The sequence below is a fragment of the Protopterus annectens genome, chromosome 9.part0 (genome assembly GCF_019279795.1).
Source record: "Protopterus annectens isolate FY-2018-M chromosome 9.part0, PAN1.0, whole genome shotgun sequence".
NCBI classification, from domain to species: Eukaryota; Metazoa; Chordata; order Ceratodontiformes; family Protopteridae; genus Protopterus; species Protopterus annectens.
Window position 1 is genome coordinate 1,529,423,886 of NC_056743.1, and position 24,546 is coordinate 1,529,448,431.

A 24,546-nucleotide genomic window follows, 5' to 3' on the forward strand; every position below is an offset into this window, starting at 1 on the left:
TTACTGTTACTGATGGACTGTAGAAGGTTGAGTAGACTTTTATGATGGAAATGTTCTGAATTGGGTAGTTTTGTCATTGGTCCATGCATTTTGTTTAATTGTGAACTGGAAAAATGTTCAAAACAATAAATTTAAAATTTAAAATGATGTCTAACAACTGTACTGTATTGTACAAGGAATATAATTTAGTACAATCAGGAAGGTGTATCAAAGAGCACATGTATGTTTCATGTACAAGGGGCCTATGATTTTGAAAACAGCCCAAAGTTAATCTTTATCTGCCACTGGCAAAATGTATTTTTATGAATGTGGGTTTCAATGCTGTTTCATTTAATGTGAGTTTCAAGAGCAGAGAAGTTTTTAATGCTAAGCATGTTTTCATTGTGAGACTGCATTGATTTGTTTAGCAGATGTCTTAGTGTTTATGCTGTAAAATGCAAAATAAAACTTTCAAATGAAATCCAAATCATCATAGAAGTAAAGCAGTATGCACATTAGTGTTTATGGTAAATGGAGTGAAATAGCCAAATAATGGATCATTGGAAGGGCTCCATTCAACCATGATTTTGTGAGGGGGAAGGGCAGCAAACTCAAAGACAGCCCCAGCTGAACTATACCTCCCAACTGTCCAGATTTTCACATAATGAATAGATTTTTGCTTATTTTTCGTTTGTTCCTCATAAAATTTGTGGTTTTCTGGAAAATCATTTAGGAATTAAGTCACTAAATAATGACACACTGAGTTTCAGACTTCATAACCTTCAGAAAATGCATGCTAAAGTAAGACCTGTTCTGTCAACTATCTCAGTTTATACAAGAGCAATTTTTAATACTGTTTATATGTTCCCCCAATATATTTGGCCTTGTCCAGATTTATTGCATTAACAGGTTGAGAGGTACATGCAAATTGCTTTATAGAATTAGGCATAGCCAAACCTCTCAACTGTCCCTGAATTTGGCTCAAAATGTTGCTCTTCCCCTAATAATCCCTCCGCAAAATAGCAATTTTGGAAGAAAACATGGAGGGTTTACAATTAAGAAATAACTGTAATAATCAGAGTTATAGATTACTTTTATTTCAGAAATGCATGTAAACTCTTTTATTTTGTCAGCTGCTCAAGTTAGCAGTACTAATATTAAAACAGTGTCCCTTCTTTGACAGGTTCCCAGCTGTATTGTTGAAAAATTATATAGAGCTTACTTGCTGCTTACTTACTGTGGGATTTGAAGTCTTCTTAAGACACACAGTCTTGCTGTGCTGTTTACTGCTGAATCAGAGACACATAGCTCTGCATGACTCCATCTGTAGTCTGTTTAAAGCACCAAGTCTTTCAAATTGCACACTGATAAAGAAATATATTTTGCAGCTATAAGCACAGTTACAGATAACTTATTTTATAACAAACCACACATAGTCTGACAGATTTGTAGCATATATTTACAAAGTTTTCCTTCATTACAGATATGAATGATGACTTCTACAAAATAACTCTCTCTGTCCTTCTCTCACATAACTGAATTACTACAATAGCTATATACAGAACTAGTCACGCACACATTTCCTCTTGGTATGTTTTTCTGGCCTTATGTGGGAAGTCACATAATGTCTGTTTTTAGACTTTTCTATTGTCCTTTTGTGATTTAAGCACTCTTGCTAATGTGAGGATGCCATTCTGAAAGGAAACATCTGTATAAGCTGTTCCTACTGGAAAAACATCACATATTGCTGAATTTATAAAAAAGGATATCTGTTAATTGATATTTGTTCTACAAACATGAGAAAATCATGTAATGCTTGTTTTCCAGTATTGCTTTCTTAGGCATTTTCTGATGCTGTGAAGAGAAGCCTGTCTGTTATACATATAGTATGAAAGCACATTGTAAACTCTATACATATATTCAAGCAAACTTTTTCTTTCAGCATATTTACAACAGAATTAATTTCAGCTTTATATTCATAATATCTAACAATTCCCTCTGTTTTTAAACATACTCAAAACATTCTATATAAAAAACACATTATTTTTATATAAAACCTTTAGTCTTTTTTGATACAAGTCAAAATGCAATTTTACATAGTTAATACAATGAAAACATGTATTACTACCAAACCTGAATGTATTTAACAACTTTTTCTTTTGCAGACCATTTTGTGAAAATATTTTATCAGTTATGAGCTGTGTCTGTTTTAATTTTACTTGATTAATTTATTATTTTGCAATCACATAATTTAATTTATGACTTAGAATTGTTTCATTAACTCTTTGCAACTGTTGAATTAACTATAAGACAAGAACCATGTGCTACTGCAAGCATTTATACACTGCTGAAAATATACAGTTTTAATGTCATTTTAACCATAACATTGTGGTCATGTCTTTGAACTGCCCATTAACATCTTGGTAAAGTACTGAACTGGGCTTAGATAATAAATATTTGAAAGCAGTTATTTTACTGGGGTAAAACCAGTGATATTACAACTTGACAAATTACTTTTGAACTTATTACAATGTATCCTGATCAGTATGTATTTACACAGAGTGTTTGCTATTTATGCATTTCAATCTAGTAGGTATCCTGGACCCATTGTTTTCTTTAAATATGTTTTTTTTCACACATATTCATTGCTAGACATTAATTTCATTTGTACTGAATTTTTCTGCATTTGTACATACAAAGACTATCATTTGTACTGAAATTTTCTACATTTGTACATAAAAAGACTATAAAGTACATTTAGTCTAATCTTACAAATTTAATAACATTAATATTGAGCAAAATCTTGGAAAATGTTTATGTCTCTTTAGAAATATCTAGTGGAACTGGCACCAAATGCATATGTCATGTTATTTTAAACTACATACTCAGCAATTAAAAATATTAAATACAGCTATTAACAACTTGTAAAATATCTTATCCTGTTAGGTTTAATCCAGTTTACCAGTATTTTTAATACACTAATACCTGTTTTTTCCTCCCCCTAAAAGAGTATTGTCAAGAAGGAATGAGATATTATTTTCTTGTCGCTTTATTTCAGACCCTTATTATTTATTTTTTCTGTAGCTTTATTTCAGACCCTTGTTGTTTATTTTTTCTGAAGCTTTATTTCAGACCCTTGTTGTTTATTTTTTCTGTAGCTTTATTTCAGACCCTTGTTGTTTATTTTTTCTGTATCTTTATTTCAGACCCTTGTGCAGTACTGCTTATACAGTCAGTGTAAAACTGAGAAAGTGCCCCTCCCCCTGTAGTACTTCAGCACTGTTTTCCTGCCCTATGCTGTGAGAATAGAATGTATGTCAGCCTAACACTATGGTTATACATTTATTTTATTAAATTATGGACTTTTGTCTGATTTGATATTTTTTTATATAGCTTTTGCTGTTTACTACCTCTAGTATATATTTATACCATTCTGCACAATTGATTTGAACTGTATGTATACTATAGCCCGTTTGCTGGCTGTACTTGATGCAACTGAGTTTTTTCTTTTAACATTTACTTGCAAACAAATTATCAGTGACATCTATGCACAATTGTGACATTTTATTACAATTACCAAATAGTGTTGCCTGTAAACATTTTAACAATTATATTTTAATAACAATGATGCTTTAGAAAAACTCAAGCTACTTGTCTGGCAATCAGTCTTGTTGTTTATCTGATCTTTCCAACATTTCCTGTAACTATTCATTCTAGGAAGGTCTGAGCTCACATTTTATACTCTATAACTATAATTAATTATTTTGGCATTTTTCCTTTAATGTGATTGTGATTTACATAACTATGCATTTATACTACATAAACAGACATTATTTTACAATTAGCTTAAATGGATTTCAGTATTTTTTTATTTATTTAACTGTTTAACTGTCCTGCCATTAATTTTACAAAAACTGTTTGACTAATACCATCTGTGATTTTATTTATTTTTAAAATTCAGAACTTTAACTGTTTGGTGTTACTATACAATTATAACATATGTTTATTTATATTTGCTGTTGTCTACCTTTTGCTTTTGTGCATTGTAAACAAATGTATTCTAGATGAAAAGAACACACATGCATGTCTGTCTTGTATATGTATATCTTTATACAAGCATGTCATGTCCCTACCATCCTAGCATGCATGCTTAACCATTTTCAAAACATAAACATATTATAAAATATATTTCTTTTGCACAGATTAACTGTGTATGCAGGAAATTCCCAGTCTTTGTCAGTTGAGCTAATTTATTTCCTTTATCCTGCAACTGCTGTTGAATTTCCTGTGATGTTGCATGGTCTTTCTGACATTCTTTAGTAAGCTGTTCTGCTGAATTTGAAACTCCTATGCACTTTTGAAAAGATGTGTGCATAACTTGTCTAAGCTTCCTGAACTCATTGTGTCTGTCTTTTAGAAGTTTATTACATTTCTTTGTAACAAAATGTACTAGAGTTTCTATCAGTAACTGATTTGACTGTTGTTGCAACTCTGAAATAAACCTTTTACATCTGGTGACAGAACATAACTTTCTAACATTTGAATATAATGTCAACATATTAACTTTTCTTGGCTCTTTACCTTTACAATTTTTGTCTGTACAGTCTAACCTTTGGATAATGTCATGCACTGTATTTTTATGACATTGTACACACAATAAACATTTTTATACCACACATGATTTTATTTCAGATACCAGTCAAATATTATAATCCATTTGCATAATGCCTTACTATCAAATTGCAATTCATTTGCATAATGCCTTACTATTAACTTGCCCTAATAAGGTTTTACATTTGCTAATATGCTGTATATACATTTATTCTGTTATTATTATTACCTCTATGGCATTCATACTGTATGTAACACAGAATAATTTTCTTACCAGTCAACAGACAGGCAGATGGCCAAGCTGCTTTACTATATATGGTTGAAAAGTTTCTGTAGTCACTTGTGAAGTTGGTACAGCAAAACTGGCAGATTCAGTCTTACAACTTTGTCTTGTACCTTTTCTGGAGAATTTATGGAACTGCTCCACCTTCCTGCAATGCAATCTCACCGGATTTAGATGTCTATTAAACTGTATTGCTACAAACTGTTGAAAACTGTAGAAATCTGAAGTACTTCACATAAACATTACTGTGCTTTTACAGGAGTGACATTACCCATTCACTCCCCCTGCTTTTGGATACAGGCTAGGAACGTTGTCAAAGGGTCACCATTGAAAAATTATATGGTGCTTACTGGATCCAAAGTCTTCTTAAGACACACAGTCTTGCTGTGCTGTTTACTGCTGAATCAGAGACACATAGCTCTGCATGACTCCATCTGTAGTCTGTTTAAAGAACCAAGCCTTTCAAATTGCACACTGATAAAGAAATATATTTTGTAGCTATAAGCACAGTTACAGATAACTTATTTTATAACAAACCACACGTAGTCTGTCAGATTTGTAGCATATATTTACAAAGTTTTCCTTCATTACAGATATGAATGATGACTTCTACAAAATACCTCTCTCTGTCCTTCTCTCACATAACTGAATTACTACAATAGCTATATACAGAACTAGTCACGCACACATTTCCTCTTGGTATGTTTTTCTGGCCTTATGTGGGAAGTCACATAATGTCTGTTTTTAGACTTTTCTATTGTCCTTTTGTGATTTAAGCACTCTTGCTGATGTGAGGATGCCATTCTGAAAGGAAACATCTGTATAAGCTGTTCCTACTGGAAAAACATCACGTATTGCTGAATTTATAAAAAAGGATATCTGTTAATTGATATTTGTTCTACAAACATGAGAAAATCATGTAATGCTTGTTTTCCAGTATTGCTTTCTTAGGCATTTTCTGATGCTGTGAAGAGAAGCCTGTCTGTTATACATATAGTATGAATGCACATTGTAAACTCTATACATATATTCAAGCAAACTTTTTCTTTCAGCATATTTACAACAGAATTAATTTCAGCTTTATATTCATAATATCTAACAATTGTGTGGCTATTTTATATTGTTGCATCACATTTTGGTCTATTTTTCATAAAATTGTGTTTTTTTGGCAAATTAGTGGTAAATCATTAAAGACTGAAGTTAGAAAATAATGACAGGCATTTGAGTTTCAGATTTCATATCCTTCAGAAAATTCATACTAATGCAAGACCTACTATTCTATTATCTTATAAGAGCAATATTTAAAAATTGTCCTTATTTTTGGGCCTTTGTCCCACTTCTATGTATGGCTTTGCCCAGATTTCTTGCTCTGAGGGTGAGAGGTATGACAAATGTGTTATGGCCATCACCGTCAGCCAGAGACATTTCAAATTGTGACATACTTGTTTGCACCCCACTCCCCCATATAGTGACTCTAGATGTGTCCAAGCAAGGCAAGGAGCAGGTATGCAGTGTAAATGTGCAGGGTATCCCCCCATACAAGGTAGAAACAAGTACTACAGTGGCTTTTCATCTGTTCTTGATTTTGCAGAATGGTCTGGTTTCTGTCATATTTTTGTACTGTTGATTTATGCTTATTACTCAAAGTGCCTGTTGCTCTGTGTTTTAAGTAGCAATGCTTTAATGACCATCAAGTAAGCTTGTCTGATATCATAACATGTAAGTAAGCTTTAATAAGCATACTGTTAAAGAATTGCCAACATTGAAGCCTTTCTGTTGTTGCCATACAGAGAATACTTAACTAGATAATATATAAGCATTGGATATTGAAATGCATATGACAGTATTTGTAGTAAAGGACAGGATTACATTATTTTAAGAAGCTCATTACACTTGTTGGAGACTTCTAGTGATCTCTGAGGGCTTTACCAGTAAACTAAACAGAATGCCATTCATGTGTGGTCCATAACCTGTACAGTAATCATTTAAGCAATGTATCTTGAGCTTGTTTCTTGTTTGCTTTTCATTTTTACTTTGATCGTGTTTTCCCCATGAAACAAGTAGATAGTTGTCAGGAAGCAGGTCTTTTTTGGATAAGAAACATTTTTACAAGTGGGGGCATCACAGAAATTGCTACTTTCAGCATGTTACTTGGTACTTTAATAAAGCTGAATATAAATTATAATTAGAACTGCAGTGCAAGGAGAAGTAGTTTGAGTTGAGTGCTGCTTGTTTTTCTTATACTTGATTTTGACTGGCATTCCCGTAATGTATTTAAAAAGTAATTTATTTTTTCATGCCTCACAACCTTTTTGTTTCCATCTAGATATTAAGTAAGCTGTCATGCAGCCAATGCATTTAAATATTTTTATTCTTTTACACATTTATCTTGATTGGACTCTCATAATGAGGGTTTGGCACCCAGGGCAGCATATTTAATTAAAGTTAGTTTTTGTGGTTTTGAGCATAGCTCCTCCCCTTTCTAGTTGGCCACACCCTTTCCCATTGACCCTACGCATTCAGCTATCCCCTGCAGCCCCCCTTTGATTTGAAGTCACCAGCCGCCACCAGTTGCCAGCATAGGAAAAATGTAAAGTCTTGATTTTTTGCTCTGCTCTATAACTGTGGGAAGTGAAGCAGGACTGATAAAAGTGGGATGGACACTGGCTTGTGTAGTAAAGATTTTTAGCACAAAACTGGAAAATTAAGTTTTGAATTTTAATGACATGTTTTGATCAATTTTTGAAGTGTATATTGGGAAGATAATATAAGTTTGTAACAATGATTCTTCCCCTTCAGATATTCCAAGGGAATGGAAGAAAGTTGTGGACTACATGACAAATTTGCAATTGGTTGACTGACTGTAAAAGGCTGTTTTTTCCTATATTGTTATTTTAATATTATTTGATTATTTTTTAGATTTTGATTGTAAATATGATATTGCTTTTTGGCTCTTAGCTGAGTTTATTTAAAGTGTACACAGTTTGTATATCTCCTGATTGTTTTTTTTTGTTTGTTTCAGTCTCTTCTTTTCCAGTTTAATAAAGTATAAAGTTCCGTTAAAAAATGCAGACCCTATATACAACACTCTCACACACACACACACACACACACACACACACACACACACACACACACACAAAACACACACACACACACACAGTTATCTACAGTCAGAGTGACTCGAGTTAGCTGCATTTGTAAATAATATCATACAAACTTGTGTCTAGATAGACTGATGGAGCAGAGCAAAATTCTGTTAGGTAATGCAGTGTTGGCATTTGCACAAAGCATTATCGTAAAGATCATGTTTTAATTGTGATAAGAATTTTGAAAAAGAAGATATTTCTCATAGATCAGTAGGGATAGATTCCCATAATTTAGGGTCTACTAACAAGAACAAGAAACTATCTGTGCATTACCTTCCTCAATAACACTTTCTGATTCGATAGTATTAGTAAAAGAAATAGCAAAGCTTCTTAAAGAAACACAACAAAATACATATCTCCAAGAGAAACATATTTTATTCTTTTTAAGGATTGCTGAGCAAGTAATCACCAAACCACCAAAATATCCCTTACATTAACTCAAATGCATAATTATTATTATTATTCCTACACTATACCTGAAGTCTCCATTACCAGTGAGCTGAACTGAGATCTAATCTTGACCCACATGCCAAATTGCTAGAGAAAATAGTTTATAAGTAATCAGTAGAACACGCCTCCAAATATAGACTGTTAACCCATTTCCAGGACAGATTCTGAAATAGGTATAGCATTTAGAAAATAATATACTCCATCACAGACAATACTTGGCCAGCATGGAAAAAGAGCTAATAAATTTAGTCACATTCATGTATTTACATAGAAGTTTTGAAACTATGACTTGTACTCTTCTTCTGGCAAGACTTTTAAGTTGAGGATTTGCAATGACCTATGCAGGTGGTTTAGTACATTCTTAAATGGTCACATTTTCAATGTATTAGCAAAATATCATTATTCAGAAACAGGAACAGGAAAATTGCATACAGAATCACTCAAGGATTTGTGTTCATTTTATTAATGGCCTCCTTTTTAAAATTCTACATTTCTGCATCACACTGTTTGCAGATTAACTCCTTCTCCAACATGATGCCAGAAATGTTTTCTTTATCCAAAAAAAGAGTCATAAGATGATTTTAACAAGGTCTTTGCATAGCTTGCTGCAAACAAGCTCATGCCAAACCTTGATAAACTGGCAACAATGCTGCTCAGTACATCATAAGATCTGTCTCATGAGGTCCCCTTCATATAAACAAAATCCCACTTACCTGACTTTCATAATATCGGACAGAGAACACAGAAAGTCTACAACACCGACCACTCGGAACACCGACGTTTAACTAAAGGTAAGTAACTTCTTGGCCAGCATGTTGACCTTTGCCTCTGACCTCCACTGTAGTGCAATGTCAAAGTTAGTATATTTTGTTAGGGGGTGTGGGAGGTGAAGCCCCCCCACGTGGGTGTATTTTCTTTGCGTTCATTTCAGTTTGTTTATCAAGTTGGCCAATGGGTTACTTACCTTTAGTTAAACGTTGGTGCTCCGAGCGGTTCATGTTGTGGACTTTCAGTGTTCTCAGCTCAATATTATGAAAGTCGAGTAATGAGAATTCTTTTATATGAAGTAGACCCGTCTCATGATGTATATAAGACAATCTTATAAACCTGGTGCCTGATTTTAATTTTCTAGTCATTTGGCTTAATACGAATCTCATCTTTAAGCTACATACAGAATCACTTATGGAAAAAGGACACTCTTCATAATCATTGGCTGCTTAGTGGAACAGGGCTGATATGCCATATTCGTGAAGAGGAATATACAGTTATGCAAGACCTCATAGGTCGTGTGTGTGTTTATATAAATGACTTCATCAGCACAGCACCACTAGGGAACAATCTGGTCATACAGGACAACCTATGGCATAGTAGCCACTTACAGTATCATAGCATTGCAATTTGCAGCACAATAAACTCCTTTCCCTGCTAATATATTATTACTTATTATAATATATATCTATATGTATATAAATATATATATTTATATATATGTGTGTGTGTGTGTGTGTGTGTGTGTGTGTGTTAAGCAAATTTTTTGCTGGAGAGTATCTGCCAGTAAGTGGGAACTCACAGACAATCCGATCTTGGCATTTTCATATTACGGTAATGAGCCTAACTTGACTGTGATATCATTATAGGTTCACGGGTAAGTACTAGGCTAGCTACTCTTGTGCGTCAGTTTAAGCCTAGCCAATTTCCATTTTTGTGCTTGAATTGAATTAACCTATCCATGTTGTTAGTGATTGGTCTTACCAATCCCATGGTTGACAATTATATATTACCCGTAATGAGAATAACTGGGAATATACCATAGATAATTTGAGAGGACACATGCATAGGATATAGCATTTAGGAGGTGCTTGGTCCATTAGTAATACAGGGTGCAGTCCTGGAGTAAATTTTCTGTTTCCCATCCATATTTCCAAGTTGTGCTTGAATATGAACAAGGATGAACTTTGTTTAATGTGGAAGGGGAGCCTGTTTCAGAGCAGCTGTATCCTCTGCAAGCTATACCAGTCCCTTCAAACTATACTGTTGATGTTGCAGAAGAGGTTCAGATCCCTAGACCAAGTATTTTTGATGTAATTTGACTTGATTTGCAGTAAATCCATCAGTATTGGGTTAGAGGATTCTTTGTATGCCGGACACAGGTCACCTTTTAGCAGTATGTAGCATATCAAGTACAGTGACAAGGCTTTGAGTCGGACCAATATAGGACATGTTGTTTAGGCTTTGTATCCTTTTAGAAAGGTATCTTTGTGCATGTGTCAGGACAAATACATACCAAAGTGGGCATCATATTAAATTACAGGCATAATGAGGGCTGAATAAATGAGGGCAATGGCATCCCTAGATCTAGACCCAATCCCTTTTTTTATCAGCTGTGCAATATAGAAGGACTTTCTTACAAGAATGGACACATGTTGGTCAAAAGATAGGTCACTAGCCATATAAGTTCCCAAATTCCAAACAACTGGGTCAATTTGTAGGGGCACATTGTCAATGTGGTAGTTCCCTGGGGGTAGATGACCTCCCAAAGGATACAGTGATGCATTTTTGGCATTCAGGTTTGGTCCATTATTATGGCACCAGTTATTTATTTGAGACAAACCTTCCTGCAGGATGGCTAAATCATTTGGGGATCTTATGAGTCACATTCAGGCATGACAGTAGAGCCCAGCACAGTAAAAGATATATATATGTACAAAAGTATGGGTAAGTTTATATATGATGCTGCACTGTCATCCAAAACAGCAAGGTGTAGCCACTGTAGGGCAGCAGAGGGGAAGAAAATTAATTGTGCAGCAGAGCACACTATACATCAGTCTGTGCAATGTGATCATGTGCATAATTCATATAGAACTGGGGATATTTTTACACCACCATTACGGCCAGCAATGCATGTCTATAGCTTGTGATCCTAAACTAGGCATACAATATTATTCAAACTATATCTACAATACATAATATGCAGAGTGCATGTATGCAATGGCATGCTATATCTGTGAACACCAGGCAAAGTTCTTTAGAGACTAAAGGTCCATTACAGACTTTCAAATCACCCAACCCCAGATGCTAGAAAGGCCATCTAAATTAAAAACCTTTCCACTAGACTTAGGTACTGTTTGATAGCTATGGCCTTTCACTTTCCGTAAAGTACATACTTACTACAGACAGCCATTAAGAAAATAGGTTGATCTTTTCCCCGTCTGATTTAAGGGAACACCAATGCACATCCTTGCAAAAGACAAAACAGCTTCACATCCTGGCATGGAAATAACATCCTACTAAATACTCTCATCTTTAAGTCACTAAATTTGGCACAGTGTATCCTATTTTCCTATGACTGTTAATTACAGCACAGCATGGTCCTTTAGATCTACTGATCAGTGAGCCGATACCCTTACGTGATCCCATTTTCACACTGGCACTTTGAAAGAAAGTATGTAGAAAAACTACACTTGGAAACTCAAATTGCCTTCCAGATAATGTCAAGAATGAACAAATGCTTGTCTCCTTTAAAGAAATGTTTAAGATTACTCCACAGAAACCCATAAATATAATTGTCTCAGGGATAATGAGTGAAAGAAACTTCCCATATAGCCTATTAATATGGAGTTTCACATACTAAATATGAATATTATTACCTTGGCTACTTCTATGATACAAATAAATCAATATTTTCTGCCTTTTGTAAATTGCTTGGAATTCTGATTACCTTGTCAAATCTCATCTTAATTCTTTATTATCAATAACATAACTATTTTTACTATGTCAGCAAGTCTAATATTTATAATGTATTACTGTTAAATGTGCTTTGGGTCTGGGTTGTGGTAGAAAATTATTTTTTTACCAGTTAACTTACCTTGTTAACAAACATAAAATAAGAAAAATACTAATTCCCAAACTAGTAGACTATATTTTACCTGGTTTAAGAATATTCTCCATCTTTTTCCACACCATATATTTCACAGGAAACTTGAATTCATTGATGTTAAATTGTGGTGCTTCTCTAACAATCCTAACATCAACATCACATCTGCAAATGAAAATGAAACAAGAGTGTTAATGAGTTTCTATAGTCTTTGTGCATAGTTTCTAAACATTGTGTCATCAAATACCAATAAGTTACCTACCTTCTCTTTGATTCTTCAAAACACTAAAAAACAAAATAAAAGGAATTATTGTTATCCTTATAATTGTGGAATGAATGATAAAAGGCATGCTGAGCTTATGTTTGCATACTGAAGCAAGTTGATAGCATTATTGCATTCCATGAAAGGTGGACAAGCCACAACATGGAATCATAAAATTAATATTAGCAATGGATGATACCCAAGATGAATAAATTAAATAAAATGATTGAAAAGGGGATAAACTATCCAATAATTACATAAATGGCTGAGATACTAAATTCAAAACAGCTACAGTGTATGAAAATGATTAGCAGTTAAATTTTTTTAATAGTATTATTTTGAGCAAATACTTGTAAAACTTGTAGTAAAAAGCCAACACTAAACTGCGTGAAATAAAAAGAAGTACAATGGTTAAACATATTTGCTTCACTGGTTAATGATGAAGTAAAGCTTAGCAAATAATCAGAAATACAGACTACTGTGACTTTTTTATCTATTACTTTCAGCACATTTCCACGAAAGATGCTTTTGTAATATTTGGTTTTGTGGTTTGCATCTGTGTAATATAGTCACTAATGTTTTAGCCCCTTGATAAGTGAGTGAGTATAGTGAGCATGGCACTTTGCTGCAAAAATGTAATGTTACAGTAAGTTTTACCACAGTGAGTTATATAGTGCAAGCCAGAGATGCACTTTTTGGGAAGGGTTACCCTTTTCTCCACTGTGGTTTGTTCAGTGGAGTTATATATAATTTGGGAGGAGAAGCTCAGTATATGGTAGGTGCAGGGGGCTTGCCCCTCTGAAGAAATTTTTTGTGTGTTTTATTCTTTTCATCTCACTTTGTTACTCATATTTCAGAAAATGGTGAGTCAAAAATGTGCTGTTAAAGGGATGGGGCAAGACTACACAACAATAGGAAAGGAAGGCTCACATAAATTGATAAATAAAAGAAGGAGCATCTTGTGAGACCAGACAGGCATTTCCAGAGAAAGTGGAATTTTAACTAAGAGAGCTTCTTTCCTGAGTTTGATTCCTTCAGTTTCTGCTTGAACACTGTACAATTGTGACCAAGTCACTTAAGCAAGTATTGCACCTAGGATTATCCTTTAAAAGTGACAATTGTGATTAATAGGATAACTTGGTTAAAAAAAAAAGAAAAGCCAACATTATTTTAAAACACACACACACATATTATATATATATGTCATCCTGGGGAATTGCAGAAAATGAAGAGGAGGTAACAAGCAAAGAATGAGATAGAAAGGGGCAAGAGGAGTAGAAATAATAAGATATTAAGTAAGTATGTTATTAATAATAAATACCTGATTGGGTGTTACTGACAAAAAATGGACCCAGGGGCATTCTTATGCCCAGTAACATAGGCAGAGGATCATTATTCCCCAGAAGGTGTATTATTTCCTACTACTGCCCACTCAACATTGCATTAAAAGCATAGGATCATAGAAGCATAGGAAGTGTAAGACAAGTCAGTCCAGAAGACCACAAGTGCCTTGTCAAATGCCATCTTCAAGATGCCTTCCCCTCCTTACAAGAGGGCAAAGCAAGACAGACTACAGATGACCTAGTGGATACCCACCCAATCATCAAAGTTAGTCTTGAAAGGGGTGAGGGTGATGGACAAGGGTGTCACTCTGCTTGATGTGCAAGGGCACTTTATTCCAGAGATGAGGCAACCATTGGGTAATGAATTTATCCCTCCAACATATTTTATTTCTATATTAGAGGAGGTTCATATCCTTACTTCAGGTGTTTGGGGAGCTATTTTCCCTCTGAAGGTATAAGAGATCCAGTAGGGTAACATCCTTGAATGCATGAATTTCAAGACACAGATCTACAGATGAAAGTCAATAGAAGATAAAGTATAAGAGGCTTTCCTATTAACTCAGGGTTCTTAGGCAAGTAATCTTTTTTTTTTTTTTTTTTTTAGGCCCTATGGGGCCTTTCTAGCTGCATGATGTATCTGGCAAGGTACATGCCAAAGGAGGACATTGCACTTAATAACTAGCCTACTTAGGGCTGAGTACAGAGGGACAGTGCCGTATTTTGACCCGGAAAAGATATGTTTGGAGATTAGGTGAGCTAGACAGAAGGATTTCCAAACTAGTTTTACTACATGTTGGTCAAAGGTGAGGGAGTTGACACCCCAGGTGCCAATATGTCTGATCACAGTGTTATACTGGAGTAAGGTACTAGCATTACAGTAAGTTATAGATGAGGGGTGTTTCCCAAATGTGACAGTGCTCCACTTTTTTTACAGTGAAGTTGAGTCCTTTCTCTCTACACCATTGGTTAGTGATTAGTTCTTGCTGAAGTGATTTTGTATCTGTGAGGGATAAAATGATGGCACTTTGCTTGGTGTCATTGTTGACTTTTTTAACCAGAAGTTACGGCTTGTGGTATACAGTTTGGAAAAGTATATACTAAAGAGGAGGGGTCACAATACTGAGCCAGCAGTACTTCAGTAGTTACTTTCTTTCTTTCTGAAGTGGCACCTGCCTCTTTAGTTTTATGTTTTCTATCCTTATCAGTCTTACCATGTAAGGGTCTACCTTTAGTTCTTTTAGCTTGTTGCAAAGTCTGCATGGAGTTTAATATCAAAAACAAAAGTACAAAATTAAGGTATAGAGCTTGACATTGGTAAATTTTAAGTGTAAACTAACTTATTATGTAATATAATAATATTTACATGAAGCAGTTGTTGCATAGGAAGAGTAATACATAACACAAGGCAAAGTTCAAATAGCAGTAGTAAATATAACGTCCTACATGTAGTACTACATACAAATGAACAAATATTACATCAGACAGAATAATAAGATGCAGAGTAATTTAAACTCCAGCTGTAGGAATAATTAATGTTTTATATAGCATATTCACCTAAAGATGATTTGAAGGGAATGTTTGGTTAGTTTTAACATCACTTAGTGCACATCCTAATCTGGATAAGGTTCTTCCATCTATTGCATTTCTGAATTTAGGTCTGGCTAATGGAAAAGAATCATCCTGATTTCTTCTGCATTGAGAAAGAGTTGAAGCAACCAGAAAATGTTGTGCTTTTACATTCTGCTTTTTGAATAAACTACGAACAATTGAGCTCTCTGCTTCTTTTGTTTATATCTATGAGAACAAATTTAAAAATGTTCCCTGCTGTTTGTAGTTTATGTGTGTTGTGGGCTAAGTATAGGCAAAGCAGAGGTAGGCTGTGTTCTAGTTTGAAATTAGTATATTTTTTGCTTTAGCAGCATGTGCAATAGATGACAGGATGTGGGAGACGTGATAATAGGGTTTAAAATGAGATAACACTTTAGTGGCAATGTCATCAATATGAAGACAGAAGTTAATCGATGGGTCTACGGTAAGGCCGAGATACTTTTGATTTGCAGCATTTGGAATGCTGTTTCCTTTACCATCTTTAAGAATTAGAAGTGGACAGGTAGCAAGATTTTGCAAAGTAGTGAAAAATATTGCATTAGTTTTCTTTCAGTTTAGTAAGAGTTTGTTATTATGCAGCCAGGTAGATAATTCAGGGAGATTTGAAGGGTATTCGGAGTCTTGCTGAAGTCTATTATAAGTATATCATCACAATACATTACAAGGTTAAGACTGGGTAGATCTAATCTAATGTCACTGATACAAATAGAGAAAAATATGGGTAAAACATACAGTCCTGGGGTACGCCACTGTTAATTTCCCCATTTACTGAGACTGAGTTATCTGCATACATTTGAAATTACCTACCCATTTGTGTTTTCACCAAAATTTAGTTTGTAGAATTTCTGGAGTAAGAGGTTAGGGTTAATAGTCTCAAAATCTGTAGTCATATCAATCAAAGCACCAGCAGTGAGAGATTCATTGCTTATATTGTTGTAGACTGGGTCAGTGACAGTAGTTAGTGCCGTAGTGGTAGTAAAGGAGCTTCTAAAGCTGTATTGCTGGTCACAAAGGCGGCCATCATAGCTTATGTGTGTTAAAATTAGTTTATAAATTATTTTTTCAATTTTTTTTTGTAAGACGACATATGTTAGAGATGGATCTGAAGTCCTCATGTTCTATGGGAGAGGAAACTTTATGTAGGGAAATGATGACAGAATGTCTGAATGCTGGTGCAGCTCTGTGTGAATGGCTTGGTGATTTCTTCACTGAAAGCTGAAGGAGTTTAGTGTGTGGAGTGCTAAATGTGGTTGGCACCAGAAAAGTTTAAAGTGTAAGAAAGTTGAAGTGGAAAGGGGCAGCATGCAATTCAAAAGGATATAACTGTCTATAGCTGTTACAATCCCTGGCAGGTGAGTAATCTGGAGTAGTGGGGAAAGTATCAATATTTTTATGGTTGACAGAAGGAAGTTCTTATAGTCATGTGAAAAAGGTTGTTGTAGAAGGTTTTTCTGGTTGGGCTTACTGAGTAGTCAATAATGTGAACATTTAGGTGTTTTATTTCTTTACAGAGTAGTTTTGGATGTGCTGTGTAGGTTTGTTGCTTTACTTTAGTGCTATTAGTGTGATTTCTAGTTGATTTTCTGTGTTCTAGGAATACCTGATGAAGCTGATTATTGTTGAGGTCAAACATCCATGCTCTCCGAGGGGACTCTCACTGCTTAATTGTTTGTCTAATATTATAAATCAGCCAAGGGCATCTCTTTACCAAGTTAAGTACATAAAAAACTACCTTTGCCAATTTAGGTCAGACACAAAACTGTCATTCCTTTGTGACTGCTAACACATATTTCTTCTTTATAACTGCTAATGCATATTTTCCTTTACACTTTAACTCACAGTGCCAGACTGGGTTTTGAGACAGACTTTTGTTTTTTAAGTTCAAACACAGGTCACTTTTTTTTATTTGTGATGGCTCTCCACTTAACACTTTCAAGCTTGCTTTGGGTTTTCATTGGTTCTACTGGCACAGAAAGTTAAGAGAGTATTTTGGATAAATTATCCCTCTGTTCATTTCTGCTTTTTTGTTGAGCATGATCAGCCAAACAACCTTGAAAGATTTCTGTTATTTTATTTTCATGCCTAGAACCAGCTGCCCCATCATAGTAATGAGCACATTGTGCTTGAAAACAGTGCATTCTGATTGTCTCAATAATTCCCACACTCTTAGATAATTCTCTGAGTTTATCTTGCAAAGTTGTATAGCACTTAGAAAGTCTAACACTTACTTTCTTCAATTATTAGTTACACTTTTTTTGCAACAATGTAGCTTTTCTAAAAGTTCTTGTTTCTTAGCATCGTTCTCCATTTGAAACTCAAGTGCTACACTGCTGTATAATTATTTAAGTGCTTTTAGATCCTGAAACATTTTTTCAGCTAAAGTTTCACTTTGCCCATTTGCATCACAGAACGGCAGAACATGCATTTGCTCCTTCCTATCAAAGACACTTGGTGTAAAGTACTCCCATTCTGCTGCACTAGTCAGTTGGCAAATACTATTTTCCTTTATTTACTATATATTTCTTTACCTCAGCATAGTTTTGTTTTACTTCCATTATAACAGTATAAGTGTTGTTTTGCTTATTACTTCTTTTGCTCATAACCCATTTATCAAGTCTGAATTAACTTTTCATTATTTTTTAACAGCTTTAGTGACCTATAATATTATTGACTTCCAACATGAGTTCATCTGCATTAGTAACATTGAAAAGATAAAAAATGAAGAATCCCAATAGCACTTTTCCATTATCTTCATGTATCATGTGCACATTTTACAAAAAAAATCTCTATTTTTTAATCTTATACTCCAATATCTATCAATTCCTACCGACCTATTTATCTAATTCACCTCTTCTAAATTATTTTGTATACAATGTATTTTTTTATGAAACTTATTTCCTCATCTTTTAATGACCTCATCTCCAGTTGTTTTTTACAATATATAAAACTGATACAGTCTTTGATTTCCACTTTTGTGAGACTGCATCTTTGGCTACAAGTAGCATTAGATTTAATATGGCCTAACGTTGTCCCCCTGCAGAAACTAATAACTATTCTGGACTCCTGGACACCCCATCTCTGTGCCCTAAAGTGTGCACCTTCCTCTCCAATACCAGGCATGTCTACCAGCTAAACTAGAGCAATAGAAACGTATGCTTTCCTGCCAATTCCAGTTATCGTGTTTACTGGTAGTGCTCAAACCCGAGCAACAATGTCAACAGTGTTTGCACAATGTTAAGTGGAGCACAGCAGTGCCAAGCAGGGAGGAATGAAATAATTGAAACTGGAAGGTTAATCTGACACTTGGCCTTAGTTTGAGGGGTGTGTACTGATGTAGCTTAGAAATATATATTGAAAATTGGAAGGTATTTGTTAGGTGAGTGAAGTTTGCAGACATGCACTGTGGGCATAAATGCAATGACCTGACATTATTTTTGTCTTTATACACTGAGGAAAATTTACTTTTACAGGTTGGGATTCAAATCTAGGCATAAGGGACAAAATATTTTCTTCCACAGCATTGATTTTCCATCTTTGTGACAGAAGAAGTGTTGCTCAGACATAGTCTGGAATCATACATAAACACAGGTGACAGTTTCAGCTATGACACATGTATGTGTGTCATCTGACAAAGTTATTGGATATAGATCCAGTTGTTTGTGTGTCTTAGTTAATTGGGAAGGCCATGCAAGTCCAGATAACAGAATTATACTTACAGAAATATAGGATCATAGGATTATAGGAGGTTACTAGGCTAACAACCCAGAGGTCATTTCAAGCCTAGCCATTTCATCCCAATGTACTCTAGTCAATTCCTAGGACTGTATTTAGTAATGACTGCCCATGTTCAGGAGGGTTGTAAGCTCTATCCCCAGTAAAAATATACAGTGCCCCATTCACTTGTCCAGGTTTATTTTGAACAGTTTCATAGAGCTGCTCTGCTTCGCATGAATTGGCAGCCTACTCCAAAGATGCGGCAGTCACTGAGAGACAAATCTGTCCCTCCAACACATCCTATTCAAGTTGCAGGCCATATTTAGGTCCCTGGAATGGTCAGCTCTAGTCCCATTTAATTTACAGATATGCTATCAAATTCATTAGGTTTGGGTCGGAGGTTGCCCTGTAAGCCAGGCAAAAGTCTCCCCTAAGAAGTCTATACAATACTGAGCACAGTAGGAGGGACTTTAGTCGGTCTGGGTAAGGCACATGCTGGAGTCCTTTGATCTTCCTAATTAGAAACCTCTGAAGTCTCTTCAATTCCTGCAGGTGCTTTGTACAGTACAAACTGAAAGGGGCATTATACTCAATTATGAACCTGATTAGTGATGTGTATAGAGGGGTTATAACCTATAGCTGCGGTGGTGGTGCTGCGGTAGCGTTGTCGCCTCACAGTAAGATGCTGTCCGGTTCGATTCTCAGCTATAGTGTCTTCTGCATGGAAATATGCATGAATGGGCGTACCTTCATTGAAGGTTGTGCATCAGAGCTGGCAACTTGGCATGTGAAAATCTACTGCCAATCATTAGCGGACCGGATTTTCGCTGTGGCGATCCCTAACCAGGAAAAGCCGAAAAGACACAACAAGACACAACATAGAGGGGTTATAACCTCCCTTGCTCTAGAGATGATGCCTTTGCCAATCATGTGTGTTACATAGAAAGCCTTCCTTACTACAGTAGACACACAGTGGTCAAAGTTAAAATCGTAGTCTGCTTGTGATCCAAGATCTCTTACCACATTGTAGGTACATAGAGTATTGTTGTTAATTTGATAGTGCGAAGGGACATTGTTTTACCAAAGGAAATGATGATGCATTTCTTTGCATTCAGTTTGAGATCGTGACTAAGACACCAGTTGCGGGTCTGTGTAAGACCCTCCTGAAGTATACTGAAATCATTTGGGGATTCAGTAAATGCACCCAGTTTGCAGTCATCCACAAACTTTGTCAGCCACAGCCCCTTAGTTTTTGCCTGAACTTCTGAGAAGTATATAGCAATTAGGGAGGCCAGCACTGACCCTTGTTGCAACCTGCTTGTGACAGGTCTGCTGGCTGATGTGGAGTCACCCACTTTGATAGTGTGTGACCAGTTTGTGAGCCAGTTGGCAACCCAGCTCACAACAAATGGGTTTACATTCAGTTTGCTAAGTTTATCGGTAATGCTTGAGTGTGGGATTCTGCCAAGTTGAGGTATGCTGTGTGCACAGATTTGCCCTTGTGTCACTGCTCCTGGTCACATTTTCAAAGAAATCCACCAAGTTTAACAGGCAGGATCTGCCTTGATAAAACTGAACTGGGTCGGATCCAGGGTTTAGAGGATGCCTAAGTCTTTATTTATAAAGTCCATGATGATGCGTTCCATGGCTTTACAGATGAGGCTGGTCAGACTTTTGGGTCTATAATTCCCTAAGTCTGTTGCTAAGCCACATTTGTGGAGGGGAATAACTATTGCTGTTCTCCATTCTACAGCAACAAAGCCTGTGGTTAGGCTGTGATTGAAAAGGGTACTTAATAGTGATGCTGGTTCATGTTTTAGTTTTTTAGAAGACAGCCTAGGATGCAGTCTGGTCCCATAGAGGCTGTGTATTTTGCCTTAGACAAGGTTTTAATGGCCTGCTCTTCAGGTATGCATGGTTGGGGGAGTTGGGGGGCAAGGTTTGTGATAAGTTCTGAAGGGATAAGGGAGTGAAATTTTCAACAAATCTGTCTGCTAGGAGGTTTGCTATCTCTGCAGGATCAGTGTGTGTGATACTGTTAGTCACTGGTTTGGCACATGCTAAGGTCCTACCTTTTAGGCTACATACATAGCTGTAAAAGGGCTCATGGTTATCCTTGGCTGTGATTGCTAGGTTTTTCTCAATCTTACCCTTAGAGGATTTGACATGTCTTAGTTGCCTGTTGAGGCTGAGGATGGTGCTTTTCCATTGTTGGGGCCTCGCCTTAGCTTTCTTAAACAGCAACTTCCTGCATTTGTTGTAAAGTTTGTTAATGCTAGATGTCCACTGGGGCAGCTTTTTTTCACTTGGGATCTGGCTTTAACTCTGTCTGGAACAGCTGAGTCTATACACTTATACAAGTGATTGTACAGGGCTTTATTGTAAGCTTTGGTGTAGTTACCACTTCCAGCTGGAGGTGCGGCTTGGAATGCATTTATACCTTCCCCTAGGAGGGTACAGTTTGCTTTGGTGAAGTTTTTTAGTCTGACTTCACCCTTTGTGAGTTCTGGTGTTAGTCCCAGTTTGAAGGTGACTGAGTTGTGGTCAGACTTAACTAATAAGGGGCCAACAGTTGCAGTGATGCATTTGTCTGTCATGTTAGTGAGGACCAGATCTAGTATATTTGTTCCTCTTGTTGGGATTTGAAGAATTTGTTCCAGGGCATTTGAGTTAACGAAGTCAAGGAACTTTTGCAGTAGTGAGTTAGGGCTAGAGTAGTTTTCCCAGTTGATGGTTGGTGATAATTGAAATCCAAAAAAAGTAGACCAGCAGACTGTGGCACCAAATGTCTAGTATTTAATTTAAACACATAACCATAGTGTATAAAAGAACAAGCCAAACAGACAGACCGGTTTCGGCTAGTTACCTACATAGCCTTCATCACTGTAATGATACACATACAGCTCATCCTTTATATACTCTTGGTGTGACCGATTAAAGGTGTTCATTTAACCCGGGTGCAAATAACCCTCCTAATTTAATTATCCATTTCTACTCTTTAGTGTTTAATAGTTCATGCCAGTTTGATTTATTAGATTTAATTCCCAAGATCCGATCAATTATAATGAAATAAAATAATGCAGTTCTATGAGACTCAGTATGTTTATACAATGCATTGGTGTTTCTCTGGTGTTTAATGTCACTGAAGTTTTCTGATATCCTATGTTTTAGTGGTCTTGATGTCTGACCTATATAAAATGCATAGCATTTGCAGATTGCAAGGTAAATAACCCAGTCTGAATTGCAGTTAGCAAAAAAAGGGATATCATATACTTGACTAGTATTTTTACTGCTAAAGCTTTTAGTTTTCAATATTCTACGACACTGTGTACAGTGACCACATGGAAAGCAGCCTATCCCTCTAGGGTACTTTGTATGCTTTCCTTTGGCCTATAAGGCCCATGCTTGTAATGATTAAAATGAGACGCTAAATTTTTTCCATTTCTAAAGGAAAACTGGCATCTATCCCCTATTTTTCCAGAAAGTTTGCTATCGGCCATTAGTATATTCCAGTTATGCTGCACACTGTCCATTAATGTCCCTGTATTCCTACCAAAGGTCGTAACAAATCTAAGGATACCTTCTTGTGTATCATTCTTGCTTTTATATTGTAGGAGTCTCTCTCAATATTATCTACCATGTTTTTGGCTTGTAGAATGTGACCTGTTTTGTAACCTCTTTCCTTAAATCTGTTAGTCAGGTCATCCCTGAAATGCTGATATGTGTCATCCCCTGAGCATATACGTTTGACCCTCATATATTGAGATTTGGGAATATTTTTACAAATATGTGGGGGTGATAGCTGGTGGCTTAGAGAACGGAATTCTATTTGGGGAATTTACGGTAAACCTCTGTTATTAAAGTGTTATCAGAGGCTTTAATAACCATGGCATCCAGGAAAGTAATCCGTTCTTTATCCTGGTATACTGTAAACTCAATCCCCCATCTGTTTTCATTCAAATATTCAACAAATTCTTTCAGATGTTCCTTATCCGATCTCCTACCATCCAGCAATCATCTAAATATATTTTTCAGATGTCTATTTCTTCTATATACAGATTATGGGAGTTATCATATATAATTTGCTCCTCTATATATGCCATGAATAAATCAGCATATTTGGGAGCAAATGATACCCCCATTGCTGTACCTTTAATCTGTAGATAGCATTTTTCTTGATAGAAAAAGACATTTTTAGTGAGTTTTTCTGAATGTGCATTAGGTATTTTGTGACCTTGCAGATGCCGTAATTGCAGGGAATACATTGGGACATAATTGAAATCCCCCATGAAATGAGTGTTTGGTAATAGTTGGATTGATTCCAGTTTGGTCAAGTAGGCCTCATACATATCATGATCCATGGAGGGGGATCTATAACCTATACCTATGACTTGAATGGGGGTCTTACCCACAGTAGTCTGAACTTGGAGCAACTCTATGGAGTTTTCCAGTCTAACTAGTCAGGAGGTGAGCCTCTAATATAGATAGAAACACCACTTCCTTTTGTTCTCACACATTCATTTTACGGTCTGAAAGTGTGGAAGGCATTGTAGCTTTGCAAGGCCGGGGTACTCTCTGAGGCCTTGAACCAGGTTTCTGTGACTGCACAGACATCTACAGTCTTCGGTGATAGACGTGATTTCAGGGTGTGCAGTTTTTGGTTTAAGCTCCTAGCGTTTAGCAGCATAACCCTTATTTTGTTATGGTTAGCCATTTTCACATTGGTAGTTTTGTTTTTGAGACCTTGCCTAAAGAAAGGCACTATGGGGGAGCCAAGAGCCTTTGATAGCACCCGAAAGCCTAGTGGTGCCAGGTGCAAACCATCACTGGCAAAGCAGCGAGGTTTGTCATCCATGTCGTGCCAGACTGACAGAAACTGGATCACCTTTGAATGATACCAAAAACTAAGACAATTATTGAAATCAATCATTTTTGTTTACACTATGGCATCATTCTAGGTGAGAGTGATATACTGCTCAAGGCTAAGGATATACTTGCCTGTGACACATACTCAGAGAGCTTAATCATGTCTCTCTTTATGGGTCTAGGACACATGCTCGACTAGCATATGTCCGAATCACAAAACATTGAACACACATACATGAAAGCGCTTAACATCGAAATGTGCTTCAGTGTATGTGTAGTTCAAAAAAAAAATCTACGTTTCTGCAGGTGGACTTTGCCCCCTGAACCCCCCACACATCCCCACTTTATTATTCTCACTCTGAGATCGCACTACAGTGGGGAAAAGAGAATTTTCCCTTACCTGCACT

General features: G+C 36.0%; 1 protein-coding gene across 1 annotated transcript in view; it reads right to left on the bottom strand.

The window, feature by feature from the left end:
• LOC122810714 (zinc-binding protein A33-like) overlaps window positions 1-24,546 on the bottom strand; it is a 101,754-nt gene that overhangs the window by 56,400 nt on the left and 20,808 nt on the right. Inside the window, exons 2-3 of the mRNA XM_044082279.1 lie at window positions 12,609-12,631; window positions 12,399-12,511 (exon numbers count right to left, since the gene is read on the bottom strand). Coding sequence (XP_043938214.1) covers window positions 12,399-12,511; window positions 12,609-12,631 — 136 coding nt within the window. The remainder of the gene's footprint in view (window positions 1-12,398; window positions 12,512-12,608; window positions 12,632-24,546) is intronic.